This window comes from Bacillus rossius, chromosome 1, assembly GCF_032445375.1.
Source record: "Bacillus rossius redtenbacheri isolate Brsri chromosome 1, Brsri_v3, whole genome shotgun sequence".
Lineage (NCBI taxonomy): Eukaryota > Metazoa > Arthropoda > Insecta > Phasmatodea > Bacillidae > Bacillus > Bacillus rossius.
The window spans coordinates 134,968,262-134,984,578 of NC_086330.1; the positions used below are offsets into that span (position 1 = coordinate 134,968,262).

Sequence of the window (16,317 nt, forward strand, 5' to 3'; positions counted from 1 at the left end):
ACACCGTTCAACCGATGGCTATGGATAAACAGAAAATCGTAGGTCATAGACATACAAACGGTAATTGTGTGTCATTTATATATGTCCACTACACTGCCATATAGCGCTATCCATTTTGCTTTAACTCGTGGATAATATATCATCACCCTTTGTTCAGCTCAGCCCGATAAACGCCAGGTACTGCAGCATATATATATATATATATATATAATATATGTGTGTGTGTGTAAAGTGAATATCATTAGACACGATTCGTGACAGTCCCCAGTTTATACACGTGACGTATTATTTATTGGATTAATTCACAAACATCAAATATTATATTCCCTTCGCATAAGCACGCATACAACAAAGTTCTCCGAATATCTCTTAAATGCATCCAATGTTTCCGTAGTGACGTCGTAAGGAGAAATAAACATTAACATTCAAGGTAGTTTCAAAACCCCTTACTCTACGCACGGCACTATCCAGACTGACCTAATGCTAATGGGGTTCCAAGTGTCCTACACTCATGAGACCCAGCTGCCGAAGACTGTGCCGGTGCTAGCTCTCGCTCTAAGCATAACTCGCCTACATTTCTGCGCATGCGCGAGGGGGGATAACGTTCCTCTTGCCAAGGAGGATACACAACAGGGAGTGGAACAGGAGGGGAACATATCCGCCGGGTGCTTCCTCGAGGCTTGGCGCGATGTTGAAAGCTGGACGTGCGCCGGCCCTGCCACCAGCTCATTCTTATCATTCACCCCCCACGGCGATCCGGATGCTGTCACCGGCAGGGGCACTTCTAAGTGGGGGACTTTGGCGGGAATAGCAGTGGGCTGGTGGGCTTTCCTTTAGAACTCCCGTTTGCTCCTACCCAATAATTCCATCAATGCGCCAGTTCTCGTGTCATCACATTCTCATCATCGCGCTTCTGAAGGTACCCGAAGCGTTCATGCGGCGGTGAAGCCTGACAAGGTTCGTTCCTATTGCAGGAGTCAGTCACATCACTTTCGTCAGTTTTAAAACAATTTCATGCACATACGTAATTGCTGGTCTACACTGGATGTCGTGGAAAATCCTAAAGAATGGACAGCAAAGCTGAATACATGAAAACACAGAAAACAAGCCAAAGGTCAGTTGCAACTGTATCGTCGTTGTCAACCCTCTGTTTTTTGTTTATGCTGTATATCTTTTTCTGATTTTTAATTTCTTTCTCGGAATTCTCTTTGCTGATCTTGGCTTGTTCACAGTTTGTTAATGCATTGATCGTTGTTAATTCCCGAGGTTTTTCTGTGGCATCCAGTGTCAACCAGCGCATGTCCATAAATCTTACCCATTGCAGGGATCACTAAAAGAACTTGCATCTGTACCTCACAGCACGAACCACCGCAGGACTAGACGGCACTGAAGAGTCGCTTGAGAGTGAAGGTCACTGTGACACGATATTAAAAAAAATCTGCATCTCCATTTTTATTTCTCACCCCTTAAATAATAATTTTTAGTACTTCATAAATTGTATTACACTTGATGTCCAAGATAAGGGGAATATTGCTGTCTGTCTGCATCCAATTTCGAAATTGATTAGGAGATTTAAAAAAAAATTACACACTCTAAAGCAGAATTTTGGTACATTCTTGAAGCTTATATTTATAAATCTTCCTCGTTGCGAAGATCTTTCAAAAAACTTGCACCTGTACCTTGAAGCACGGATGGACGGAAGGCTGGAAGTGCTGGCGCGAGTGTTGTCTGGGTGTGAGTGTGCGGTCCCGGTGCTTGCAGATCTACCAGCTGGCCACGGAGACGGTGGTGCTCTTGCTGGAGTGCAACCCCGACATCGGCCCGCTGCTGGACTGGGTGGTGGACCGCTGCTACACCGCCGCGCCCGAGGTCGCCGATGGCTGCTTCCTCGCGCTCGCCGCCATCTTCAGCGCTAGGTGGGCAACGTGGAGCCGTGATCGGCTCCGTGGCCGTGTACTGTGTTGTCTCTAACGATTGCATGTCGAAGAGCAACTCAAGACAGATAACAGATTCATTTTTTTTTATTAATTTTTACATGTTAATTAGTAATTTGAGGTAGACGTACGATACCTCGGACGAAGCATCAGCACGAGACAAGCCAAGGGGGAAGAGCGTATCAATGTTCTTTAACCAGCTGTAGGCCTACTCGATTGCAGTAGCATGTGCGTATTTAGGTGTGGAGGATGAGCGCAGTAACGAAGACTATAAATCGCGACCAAAGACGGAAACAGCTGGTACATTGCAAAGACAGAAAAAATTTATATAAAAATTTTTTTCACCTCAGACGACTATAATCTCTGGTATAGAATAGTTTTTTTAGCTTAAATAAATTTATGATGTAAATTCGGGAATAGTTATATTAATGATTTTATCAATTTAATAAGTTCTTATGTTGTTGTTTTGAGGAACTTTAAACCCAATATGTAAATCCTAGTATAAACGAAGTGCGTAGAATACAACGTTAAATATTACAACCAGATATCGTCACACATTTCATAACACGTTTCTTGCACACCACGCGGCGCTAAGATAATTGCTGTAACGTCTGCAACCAGGCAGTTGTTAGGACTCAACATCGCACGGGGACTAGATCGACCTTGTTTGTTTTCGCGCAAGCAGTAACTGTCGTCTCCCGACGACTAGGTCCGATATTGCAGAAATGCGATTTCTCTCTGGTCCGGCAGTAAATCAGCTATTCACCACCTAGATTGAATTATTAGATTCTACATGAATGTGTATTGCACTGCGGGTGGAAGTTTCAAACATTTAGCATCGTTCCTTATTGTGTATCCAGTTTATGTCAAAGCTTTATAATATTCATACCCTTAAAATCAAACATTTTTTTATAAATATACATTTCGCATCATGCACACATTCAACTGCTTAGGGTACACTGGGTACGGTTGTGAAAGGGTACGGTAGTGACAGTCGTTATAACCACGAAACTATACGGAATATGGCGAAGAGTATAAGGGAAGAGAGGCGCAGCGTGCAAGTCTAAACACGTTCCCTAGGATTGCGTAAGTCAGCGCGCCACATTAACCTAAGCAGGAGCCTACATTGCTTTTCGACAGTCAAAAGTAAGTTTCTTTGTTTGATTTATTTTATTAATTACTGTTTTTTATATACAGATAGATTGCCTCGTATTTTTTCTTGTTATAAGTTGAACATTAGTAAATAAATAAATTAATTAAGATAAAGGTGTACTGCAAGTCCCTTGAGTGGCTTAAATAATTTGTACCAGGAGATTCATGCCTATAACAATTTTTGAACACTTTTTATAGTCATTTTAACTCTTCTAAAAATACTGTTTAGTAACAAAATACAACAAAACTACTCATTTGCCCTCAGTTTATTCTTAAATGTTTTTCTTACGCAGACCCCACTGAGATGTATTGAGTAGTTTTCAAATCGCGTGTTTTTGTTATCTGAAGCTCTGCACTCCATATGCGAGTCCGGTTAGGCGGGAACCTTAAGATCCATTAATACTAGAGTTACGGAAATTTCGCGAATTCATTGTTTTCGCAAGCTGGAACGAAAACTTTCATATTCTTCCACCGTGTTCATGATTGGACCACAGTTGTTAAGATACAGCTCTCGACAACTATTAGCCAACCACGCCGAGTTAGGAGAGACAAAAAAAAGGTTCACGTTGAGAAATGAGCCAATGGGAGAGTGAGCACACCTTGGACTGACGAGATGTGGCCGCGAGAGTTTCCCAACCGGCGCGGCGGGGTCGTCGCTAGCCTCGACGTCCCTCGCAGTCTTGCGACGAGACCGTGTCGTCTGACCCGCGCACGGCGCCGGCGCTGACATTTCACGGCCCATTTGTCTTCCTTAAAGTCACCGTTACTGCGTCGTTACGTAGCCATTGGGGCCGCCTCCCGGGGGCACATCGCAGCTCCGAGGACTTCGCACACCAGGCCGATAGAGGACGGAACCTCGTATTTGTTCAAAAATTTACGTTACCCACGTCGTGGCAGTTAATTTGTCTTATTTTTCTCTTAGCAAAACCTATTGTTTGATCATTATAATGTTTTTATATTAAAACCAAAAAATATTTTGGAAAGAGTCGTAATGGAGAATGTGCTTGCGAAAGTGAAGCCGAAACAATTTTTCTTACTAATATGGCGGTCATATCATTCACTTAATTTTTTCTTACGTACATAAGCAAGATTCCGAGTGTTTTCAACATGGTGCAGTCAGCTGTGTTCTCATCCACTCTTTTAAAATAATCCTGTTTTATGTTCCCCCTGTGGTTAAAAACAGTAATCTCCATCCGACGAGCATACGTCATTATCAAGTGCTTCATACTTCCTCATTGAAGTGAAAAATGAATGTCATCAAGACATAAGGGATTTAAATATTTATTTTTTAACGGTTATCGTTGTCATACAAATTTTTACATCTATTATATTTTTCGAACTTTTTTTTTTTGCGAAAAGGTGGGTGAGGGGTGAGTGATTAAAAAACATAGGAAAATCAAATTTTAATTTTGGTATTCAAAAACTTACGTCAACCAGAGGAATGGGTTCTTATGTTATAGTTTTCAGCATGCGTCATTCTCAGCGTTGATTTTAGTTCCAGTTTTGTAACAACTAGCCTTTGCATCACCCAGAATAACAAACCGCCTTCACCGAATTCTCGCAATTTGTTTTTCTAATCTTTCCGCATATGTTCTTCATAGGTCAGTAGCGTATTTGCCAAGACTGAAGCGTTCCGCACGTTAGAAACTTCGTGGTGTTCCTCTTACAACTAACACCCAGCCTCTTTGTCTGTATGTTTGCACGCACCACCGCAGGCTGTCTTCACGGAGGCGGGGTAGCGTTCCTGTGGTGAGGGTCGTGGGTTAGAGCCCAATTAGTTCTGACTGTTCATCAAAAGTCGTGTGCACAATTGCGCTGCGTGAAACCACGACATCGCTTCTCGGTACTTCAGCGTTAACGTTTATTCACTGCTTTTGTTTTTATTGTAGGTTAAAATTAGACTGGATTTGGAATTTAAAAAAATATATATAAAAAATTATATATTTGACACACACATTGATTTGATTAATTTAACTATGCCGAATTGTTGTGTTTACATTTGGCCACTGTAAAATAGTTTTTGATGAAATATATTCCCTAGAATCAACAAATACGTCTGTACTAGAATTTTTTATATAATTTATAATCCATTATTTAATTTAGGGTTTTATCATTTCCTTAATTTGTTTTTAATGAAATAGTTTTTGTGGTTGTTTTTTGAGCACCAATGTATTCCACCTTTTAAATATCAATTAAAGTAGAGCTTGGAGCCATACTTCTAAATTATCTCGTTAGAGGTAAGTGGGAGGTAACTTTTATTTATTTTTTGTGTTTAAAACTTTCTTTGAATTAAAAAACTACATTAGTGTGGTACCTGTATTAGTGGACTCATCTACTGTACATTTTTATTGTAGGAAATTTAAATTATCAGTGTGAGTATGATGACAAAAATAAATTGTCTACTGATTTACACCATCGAAAATTGAATCTCAATATGTATTATATGTATATTTATTAGTTGAAAAAGACATTGTAGCCATACACTACAATTTCTAATATACTTAATTATACTCTTTATTCACTTAAAAGCACCTTTGATAGGAGTAATTAGCGCTACTTCGTATGTTTCTTTACCAAATGGATTGCAAGTAAAATGTATATGTACTAGGTTTTCACATTTTTAACCACAAAAAAAAAATAGTTTTGAAGTGTGAATGTCGTTGGTGGCATGCGGCCAAAACAGGATGGCAGTTTTGGAGGATTAAATTTTTTTACTGTCAACTTCATCGTTACTGTTTGGGTTGTTTGGTGGGGAGGGGGGGCGGCGAGTGACACGGGAATAGAGCCAACAGCGATCACACATATTACATTTTTACCTGCTCCTTCGGTGGCGGCTATGTATAACGTTCTGTACCCAACCCCCGCCTCGTGTCTGCCCGTAATTAAACGAGCACGTTCGAAAAAGTCGGAAATTGTCATTGTTATACGGGTCTGGCTGGAGCCTGGTTGAAAGTTCGACAATTGAACATAGCGTCTACACCTCTGGCGTGGAACCTACTCTGCCGCTGAATGTTTTTGAAGTGAAAACTTCTTAGCCGCGTTGAGCGATTTTTGGTAGGGGAAAAACTTATGGGTTCGCGTCACCGACATGCTAGTGACGTGTTGCGTCAGACTGGCGACGCGCAGCGGCCTGTGTACATGTTTACGCATATATACACTAATACTAATACATTGTACATACTCGATTGTATCATTGGCGTGTTAGACTCTTTTTGGATGGATAAAATCTTGTGAGTTCGCATCACCGACATGCTGTAGTAGCAGTAAGTGATGTTAAATTGACCACGTGAAAAGTTTAATTTTTGTATACTTTGCATTGGCCAGTGAACACATGACCTAGGTCTGACATCACTGGTAAGTCATAGCTAGGTAATGAATTTTTACGTAATTTTGACATACCTGTGATATCTGTTGCGACTAAACAATTATGCAAGGATAAATGATATCATGCTGACCTCATACTCATATTTATAGTAATCGAGGTATAGAGAGCTGAAAAAATCGGTATGATACCTTTTGAAGCCCTCGCCCGATAAAATATAAATCAAGAATTTCAATTTTATTAATTTAAAAGTAATTGTTTACAATAATCTTTATAAAAGTAAATTAATAAAATCAATAAAGGATATATTTTATAGCCAATAAGATAGTCCAACTTTTATATATTTGCCAACTGCGTACATAATAATTCTACATGTGATCATGACCTTTTATCCCTTCTTCCATAAATATTCGACAGAATGCATTGTCATTTGTAGATGCGTGGTTTACGACTACCTTATATGAACTTGCTAAAATGCCTGGATGTAAATCGGTTGCTTAGAGTTGCGGATAGCGCATAAGACTGGCGAGCGTTTGTTTGGAACCAGAGTGTTGCGTTTTTTCGTCTCTTATTTTTTGTATTTGAGTCGCATTGAATTATTTTATTATATATTTATAATTTAATAATTATGATTTTTAATAAATAATCATAATAACAATACTTGTCCTTTTTTATTTAGTTATTTATTATTATTTTACTAAACAAATAAAAAAGGATCCGAGTGGGATTAAAACCTGAATCGCTAGGCATTGAAACATATTATTACTAATATTATTATTCGACTCCAGTTTAATCGATAAAATTTAGGATCATTACTATGTCATCGGTATGTAAAATCCACTTAAGGGATATCACAATGATGTCAGACTAATATCATCATTGTGTAATTAATGTTAAGTATCTGATGTAAATAAGTACGAAATAATTATTTAGACTATAATTAATTTAAAAATTCAAGAATAGAACACAGTTATTCCAAAGTTTTAAATTTTCACTTCTGTCGGCAGTCCCCATGACTGTTATATATATATATTTTTTTACGATGTTTATAATTAAAAAACTGTCATATATTCTCGTGATATATTCCTTCCAAAACATGTTCATCCATATTTAAAAGAAAATTAGTTCATTTGTGGAGCCCATTCCACAAAGGTGGAATATTCGTAAAAGATAAGCTCTTGTAATCTCAAGTTGATACGAACCGGCGTTTAACATGAAGTCTCTAAAGTTGTCACTTACAGGTAAAAGGCTCAGTTATTATATTTGTATACTTGTAACCAACAAGACTTTGAAACATAAACACACAAAATTTTATTATGAAAATTCTAGACCACATCTTTTTATGAGAATTATTAGTATACTTGTAAATTTAAACTACCTACTTTTTGAGATAAGTAGAAAATTAGTAGTAGCCAACACGTGTCAGCTACAAAATTTTAAGCCACAACGGTCAATAACCCAGGTTATTTAGTAGCCTACAAGTAAATACCTTGTTAACTTGTGAAATTTCATTTGCCATTACAAGTTAGCAAACGTTTTGTGAAACTCTTGTAGTTGGATATTTCTACACACTTATAAAATTTTACTTGTTAGTTACAAATTTGTACTTTAGTGAAATGGGTCCCAGATATCCCTGAAGGACTCTGTTATCAACGATTGTTATACACAAAGCACATTTTAGACAACATAACAATCTATACTAATCTATACTAATATTATAAAGCTGAAGAGTTTGTTTGTTTGAACGCGCTAATCTCAGGAACCACTGGTCCGATTTGAAAAATTCTTTCAGTGTTGGATAGTACATTTATCGAGGAAGGCTATATGCTATATTATATTATCAATAACATTAGGGATCCTTACTAAAAGTCCAATTTAGAATCAAATGCGTTGGAGGGGGTTAGATACAAAATGCAGTACACGTACGAAGTGTGTGTTGACAATGCCGCAGGCGCTAGAAGTTTATTTCCTATTGCCTATTAACATTGTTGCCACGCACTAGATGCCTTATCATTCTTAATTTTCCCATACAAGTAAAAAAAACACCCGTGTGATATTAACAACGAAGCAATCAGTACCCTCATAAGAGTTCAATTAGTATTTAAATACTTTTTATCACTTTAAATCGCAAACCTAAACTATTGTTTTTTTCCTCTCTCTGTGTTTAATTTGTTTTTTACTAGAATTATTTTTATTAGTTTTAATTTTCATTTTTCGGACCATTAATAATTTTCCTCTCCCGTTACAATTCTGACAAGGACTTGTGTATAGGTATTTATATAAAAGCGAAATACCACTCACTGACTCACTCATCACGAGATCTCTAAAACTATACACCCGTTTGACTTGAAATTTAGCATAGTTACTCATTTTGTGAAGTTGACGCTCATTTCTGCTGAAATCCGATCCCAAGAGGAGTTTTGGGGGCGTAATATATCAAAATTTCCAGTTTTTGGTAGGAAATCACCATGGCAACGGCTGTTGCTTTGTTGATGCTTCATTCGTCTCTATGGCAACGACTATTTCATTGTTAGTGTAGTCCTTATCACCGTTGAAATTTTGCGGGTACTTTAAATATCAAAAATTGCCCTTTTTTTTCAAGTATATATATTTTACAGACTTGAAACTTCACAGTAATGTTTCTTATGTTACGCAGGATGACATTTTCCGAAAATTAGATCCCATGGGTGGTTAAAACGAGGCAACAGTGGGTACTTTGTCTGCATGAGAACAGGATTTTGCATTGTTCATGCCTTCTGCGTCCCCATGGCAACGGGCATCGCGCGGCAGTGGCGTACCCACAAGGAGGGGCATGTATAATGAGCGGCGCAAGAGTGATCTGCCTGTAGACTGCCGTAGCGAAGTACGGGTACCTACATCAGTTGTACGTTGCGTGCACGAGTCGGGAAACCATCGGTGCTATTCATTTTCTCTCCGGTACATTATAGAGCATTGTAATAAATTTTCACTGAATTTTTTTTATTTGCCATCACTGTAAATGGGAGATGTGGCTTGATTTTTTTCCCATTAGTATAGCCGTGCGAAGCCGGGTCGGGCAGCTAGTCAATGTCATAAATTGAGATTATAATGCTAATTTGATTCAAAACGGGTGCTACACAGAAATATTTCCTGTTATATGTCAAAATAGTTGTTGCAATCTTGTTAAACGATTATATATTTATAATTCGTAACAAATAGTTTGTATGCTTTCAATCTGCACTAAGTGGTACTTTTCAGTATCTATCTAGTGTAGCTTTATGTGTGAAAGATAGTTGAAACTCGCGGTATAAATTAGCTGCTAACAAATTACAAATGGCTATATTTATTAATTACTAAGTAATGGTTGTGAAGATGAAGTTATGTATAATGTTGCGTATAATGAACACCAAACAATAATTTTGATAACCCTTTTTAATTTCGTAAACACTGTGTTTTAAAGATAATTGTAATTTTTTGCATAGTTGCGTGAAATTACTTTGGCTGCTATTATTGCTTTACGTCTTGTTAAAGTCATTAGGGACGGGCATAGTAAAACATTTTGGCTTGTGCTGTTTATTATACATAAATATTAATTACAGTGTACATATAGAACCATTAATAACATACATTATCCGTATTTGTGTCTTGCGGAAGATGTTTTGTAGATGGTGTGAAATTTGTGAGGTTTACCTTAAATATTCTGGTATTTTAAAACAGCGAACTAGTTTAAGGGAGCGTTCGTATTTGTTTTAAGGACCATAAATATATCGTTGTTTATTTAAACTTTGTAAACTGTGTGTCCATGCAATCTTTTTTCCTAAAGCTCCCCCCCCCCCCCCCCCTACTCACTGGTGAGTGGATCGCGATTTATGTGTGACGATGTGACGGATGAGCTCGTCTTAGCGACTCCCCGTCGAGAGGAACCCGTGGGCGCATCAGCTGTTCGTGCGGGATGTCAGCTCGCGTCGGCCGTCAATCGAACACACGGCCTGTGCGCTGAGGGGCCGGGGCAGACAGCAGCGCAGCCCGTCCCGACCGCGTGGCGAGCCCCCCACCCCTCCTCTAGCTGATGACCAAACGAGGCGCTCGCTTATTGGTCCACCGGCGCGCGTCAGGCCGGCCGCCCCGCGGCGGGTTCAATTATCCTCACCCCCTCCCTTCAGGCCTCCATCATGATGCGCCTTTCGCCCAGGTTGCTTGATAGATTGTTGCCGGCCTACGGCGACATCGCGCGCACCCTTCCCCCTATCCCCTCCTCCTTTTCCATCGTCATCCCTTTCTCTTGTGCCCGGTGTTCTCTCGACAGTCCGCATCCGGATACAGTGTCTCTCACGTAACTTGTCCCAAATGTGACAGTTCTCAGTAGTAGTAGGTACCAGTGGTAGCCATTTCCCAAATGTCACTTGCAAACCGACCCGTGATGTTTATCTACGAACATTGACAACCCCAATAAGTTGTTTACAGACACTGTTTACAGATGGATAGGTCGACCATCTGTGTTACTTTTGAGAACTGTCATGCCACAGACTGTACGGGTCCTCTGTACTGGATATCACTGCCGCGAGTTCAGGTTGCATTCCCTGCCTGCAGGTAAAAATCCGTAACTATCTCGACTAAACTGGCAGGACAATCCATATTTCTCATACTGGTCGATCAGTGAGCACCCTGTCTTCAACAAGCTTCAAGGAACGTGCACCTTCGGGCTGAAAATCTCAGCCATGTGCCTCATTACTATCACCGATAACCTAATACCTACTGCGCCATGCCCGTTCATTCCACCACTCTGTCAAGAAATCCTAGTAAGTGCAGATGCTATTAGTCATCCATTACCAGAGGCGCGTGCGTCCTCAGTTATCAAACCCAGGAACACCCGATTCCGAAAAAAAAAAAAAAAAAAAAAAAAAAAGATGATTCAACCCGATAATGGTTTATATTTTCTGACCCGCTAAACACTCCTACCAACTCATCCTTTCTCCCTTTAAGCAGGTCTCCTGTTCTGATAATAAAACACTTGTGAAGTGATTCCGTGTGCAAATTGAAAAAAAAAAAAAAAAAAAAAATACAAGAAGTAGGTATCAATTTTTTAATTATTCCAATAGATTAAGATTATACGTAAAATCCCTGTAGGGCCTATTATTGTTTTTATAAATGAAGATATATTAAATCTGATAAAATTTTGTTGACAGCATCATCCCTTTAAATAGCAAAACTAAGGGTTGCTATTTTTTTAATGCATTAATGTGTGAGGCTCTGGCTGTAATTGAACTTTGTTTTTATTGTTACTATAATTCTTACCATTGACAAAAGAAGGTAGCTTTGGTGAGAGACTCTCGGGCAAAGGGTTGTCCATGAAACATCACACACAGTTCGAGAGGATGAAGTGGCATAATCCTGTTAGCTATACTACTTTCTTGGCTGTTCGAGCTAACCCGGAGCATTACTGGTAAATTATTGTTTAAAATTAGGCAGTTAAAAAAACCGGTCTGCATCTACCTGGCACATAGTTGAACCGAATTTATTAATCAGGGTTAAACTTCGCGGTCATTAGTCACGGACAAGCGGTAAAACTATGGGCTGGACTATTTAAATGCACGAGAATCGAGTCGGTTCCAGTGTGACGTTAAGGGCGACTTGCGCAGTTGTGACTCGATGCAAAGTAAAGATGAATGGCGAGAAAATAAAAACGATAGAATCTGAACGACTTAGAATTCGTTGGGGTTGAGTTCTGTTGACTAGATATTTTCATTACGGACACATGTATGTGTACATAAGTAGCCAACAAGTGTTCAAAAATGCAAACTTTTTTTTTTATAAAATAAGGACTAGAAAAAAAAATGAAAATAATTTGGCTGTAGGATCATTAAAATCACACAAGAAAAACCTTTATAATAACTAAATCTTAAAAACGAAATATATTTCAATTTGAAGCCAATTTTTAACTTATTTAAGCATTCTGTTATGCAACAGTAAAATAAAATCGTTAAAATATATTTCGTTTAAGATTTGTTTGCTATAGAGATTTTTCTTATGGTGATTTTTGTGATTTTAATAATTTTATAGCCAATTGTTTTCATATTTTTGTTTTGTTTCAAGCCTTTAATTTATGAATAACACTTTGCAATGTTTTTAACTTTACATTGTATTAACTATATTTATTAACATACAAGTATCCATAATGAAAATATCTAGCCGACAAAACTCAACTCCATCGAATTCTGTCTAGTCGTTAAATTTCCGTTTGTTTTTATACTCTCGTCATTCATGCTCGATGCGACTTTAACTTTTTTTTACGGAATACATAATAAATCGCTTCGGTTTCATACGAAGCGCTGACTAACTAGCTGTGGAAACAGTGCTGCGAATTGAATAAAAGTTTTACCAAGGGTAGGCGTGGGAAAAGTGAAGAAAGAAGCGGTAGTTGAACTCGCGAAATTCGTGGTTTATGTTCGATGTTTGGAGAAAAATAATTTTATTTACGCGAGCTGATATGCTTGCAGCTAGTTGTTCGTCAAGTTACATTAGAGTTTGATTAATCGCAACTTTGTACTTGATTGTCAAATTCCATGTATTTAACGTATAATCGGCGAATTAATTCTTACCGGTAATATTTGGAGAGAACAAACTTTCTGGGGAGGGGGTGGATGTATGAAATGATTGTATAAAATGAGGTGACGTGACTTTCCATGGCGTTCGATTAAGAGTGAAACTAATGGCGTGGTAAGAGCCGTTAAAATACTTTTTTTTGTTGCAGCTAGCAAAAATGCATTAAATTTTATGAAATTCAACTCCAGGAAGCCATAAACTTCTAGAAACCTTTAAATACAACAGTGTATCATGATACGAAACAGTGCGAGGTTATACAGGTAGCATGAGTGAAGTTGACGACGGAATCGAATATGCAATTCATATTGAAGTGAATAACAGGAGTTTAACGGAAATTAGACAGTGTTTTTATTTTATTCTGCTGAATGAAATAGGTACTGTTTTCAAGGGTGTTAGCGCCAATCCTTGGTCGTTATTGCGTGTTTCTAGTGCAGTTTTTATTGCAAACCTTACTGCTTCATCATTGCAAATGGTGATCATCCGGAAACTGTTAAACTCGTCCTAAACCTTAAAAATATGACGCTATCTTATAGGTACTAAGCCTCAGTACATCACTGAAATTTCACTGATGATAGCAGGGATGATTTTTACACTTATTTTTTTTTAGCCGTGGCAGCGTAAATAATTTATCTCATCTACAAATTTTCAAACAGAAGGATACTTTTTAGTGATACGATTTGTGAAACTTTTTCGTATTTATACCCTGCAACAGTTTGATTTGATTAGAAATCAGTACATTTGACGATGTTATGGACTACTGACGAGTTTTTTTACAAAGTTAAATCCACGTGAAAAATAAATAAAGTATATCCTGGTATATAGCTACTGAGTAAGGGCGTTTTATTATTTGATAAATCCATTAAGTTTGGCAGTTTATATAAATTTAATATTTTTCATAAAATTTAAGCGTCCGAAGAAGTGATTGCATGATTTTTATTAGTATTTGTCTGTACAGTCTTCAAAGGTGACGCGCGGACTGTACTCTCGCTACGTGTATTTTAACCAAAAACATCACGTTAACCAACCTCACTAAAACAGTTTGTGAAGTTCATGTTTTAAATAGCGCTTCAGTGACCCTGGGACGTATAGCCGAGTTAGCTAACTCACGTATTGTTTTATATATTTAATGAACAAATATCCCTGCATTTTTATTATAAAATAATTTAATACTGTTTCGTATAGTAAATAAATACTAAAATATGGATTCAAAACCACACGGAGAGTTCTTTGAATATATTTTTTTAGTTCCCTTTGTTCATTTTCACTCATTCTCAGAAGAGAAATTAAAAAGAATATCGGGAAATTAACATAATTTCTGCGAGTTTAAAGAATGTTAGTTTAGTTTAAAAAAATTTGTCTAGTGCCACGAGTATTTTTTTCTTTCGGCGGTAGGTTATGTCATCTGAGAACAATCAAAATCAAAAGATTAGGACCATTACGTAATTGTACATATACGTTCTTGTCCTTAAAAATTTAGTGCAATTTTTGTTCAACATTTTGTTCCACACAGTTATATGTACCGAAATTCTACTTTTTTAAAAACTTGTAAAATTTCATAATTTGCCAACTTTTGAACCGATTTTAATAAATAAAAACGTGTGTTGACGGCTACAACGGTGGGAAAATGTATTAGCCTACAAAAAAAATTGCACGAAATGTTTTATGACAAAAACTTCTTTAAACAAATTTAATAATGGTTTGAAACTATTGACGGGCACTGAAGAGCACACTCTCTTAAATATATGGATGGATTCTCGTATCTGTTCTCTGCGGCATCACATGAACCTAAAAAAATTAGTGTTCGTTCACATGTGGTGTTGAAACATTCCCACGCTTTTGTTGAAATTATGCCATGTCAATGAGTGATTTGACGCAGTACACATCCCAGTGTTTTTATTCACGCCCTTTCAAAAACCTTCTGCAATGACACCTAAGCATGAAATATGCTGCGAGATTTTTCGTTCAATGGCGTGTTCACGGATTTGTCTCTACGGCACAATTTCGCTTATGTGTACTAGGCGGCGTGCACAGGAAATACGCTCGTGTGTACCAGGGTTTACGTGTCCTCTGTGAGCGCGCGTGTGTTCCATGCTTGTTTAACCGCTCTCTCTTTTTGAAAGTAATTTTACAGAGCGCTTCTAAAGCGTTTGGAAAAAAAATCATCTCCCGTGGCTGTTTTCTTTATTTCTGTAGAACGAAAAATGATTGTGTTCTCTTTGGTTTTCCCCTCTCCACCCCTTCCTTGTTTTACCTTGGAAAATGTAACTTCCGCCATTCCACTCGCGAACTCGGCTCCTTTCTAGTCTGACGTATTCGCCTAGCTTGTGCTCGCGCTACCCCGTGTTCCGTAACCGGTGCCGTCAGTGATGTACGACTGGCCGTCTGCGGGCGAGTACTGCCTTGCCTCCCCTCCCTCCCCCTCCCCCCCTCGTCCTTATATTCCCTGGCTCTCCACGAGTAGATAGCCGTGTCATAAATACCCTTGTCGGCGGGGGACGGCGTCCAACCCGCACAGATACCCTTATCCGCGCTCAAGGGGTACATTTTGTTGGGATATCTCAATGAGCATGCTTCGCGTTGAATTTTCAAGGCGTTGCCTTTTATTTTCATTTCGATGCAGTTTTTTTTAGAGTAGGCATGTGTTCAATTTTTTTTATTTCATTAACCAAATGTGTTAAATTTTTTTTCCCGTAGCATATTTATTTCGAGTGGGTTACTCGAGTCGGAACACGTCTGTGTTACTTTTAAAAAGTATATTATTGTTATTGTAGTGACACATCCCCATACCGTAGAAAGCCTGTAATAATGTATACTGTATGCTTAAATCCAACATTTAGAATAGAGCATTTTTTCGTAAACCGTTACGAGAAATAGTGAATATATGTACGGGCTGAAAAAATCCAAAGAATGCCTGAGTTTTCATGCAAGAATAAAATCAATGGCAATCCATTTTAATTAGTTTATGATATGCTATTTATACCAGGAACAATACAAAATACATGTTTCGACAAGTATACTCTCTTTAATTGTACTTAGGTTCCCTCCAAATGCGCACGAAATAAAAAAAAACTTACTTAACATGTAGGCTACGCTGTCTTAGTTATAATTTATTGACTGAGCAGCCATTTTTTGTATACATAACAAATAAAATACATAATGGATCATAACATTTTAACGTCTGTATCTTCAGTTAATCAATCGCATAATAGGATAGGCCGTATATAATTTTCGTTCAAAGTTGTGTAATTTTTTTTTAATAAGGCCGAGAATACATAATTTAAGTGCACTTTCAAAATTTATTTAAAAAAATAAAAACATACTTTAGGG

General features: G+C 37.9%; 1 protein-coding gene across 1 annotated transcript in view; it reads left to right on the plus strand.

Moving 5' to 3' along the window:
- Nucleotides 1-16,317, plus strand: part of LOC134536067 (protein furry) — a 737,387-nt gene that overhangs the window by 170,431 nt on the left and 550,639 nt on the right. Inside the window, exon 22 of the mRNA XM_063375635.1 lies at nt 1,762-1,916. Coding sequence (XP_063231705.1) covers nt 1,762-1,916 — 155 coding nt within the window. The remainder of the gene's footprint in view (nt 1-1,761; nt 1,917-16,317) is intronic.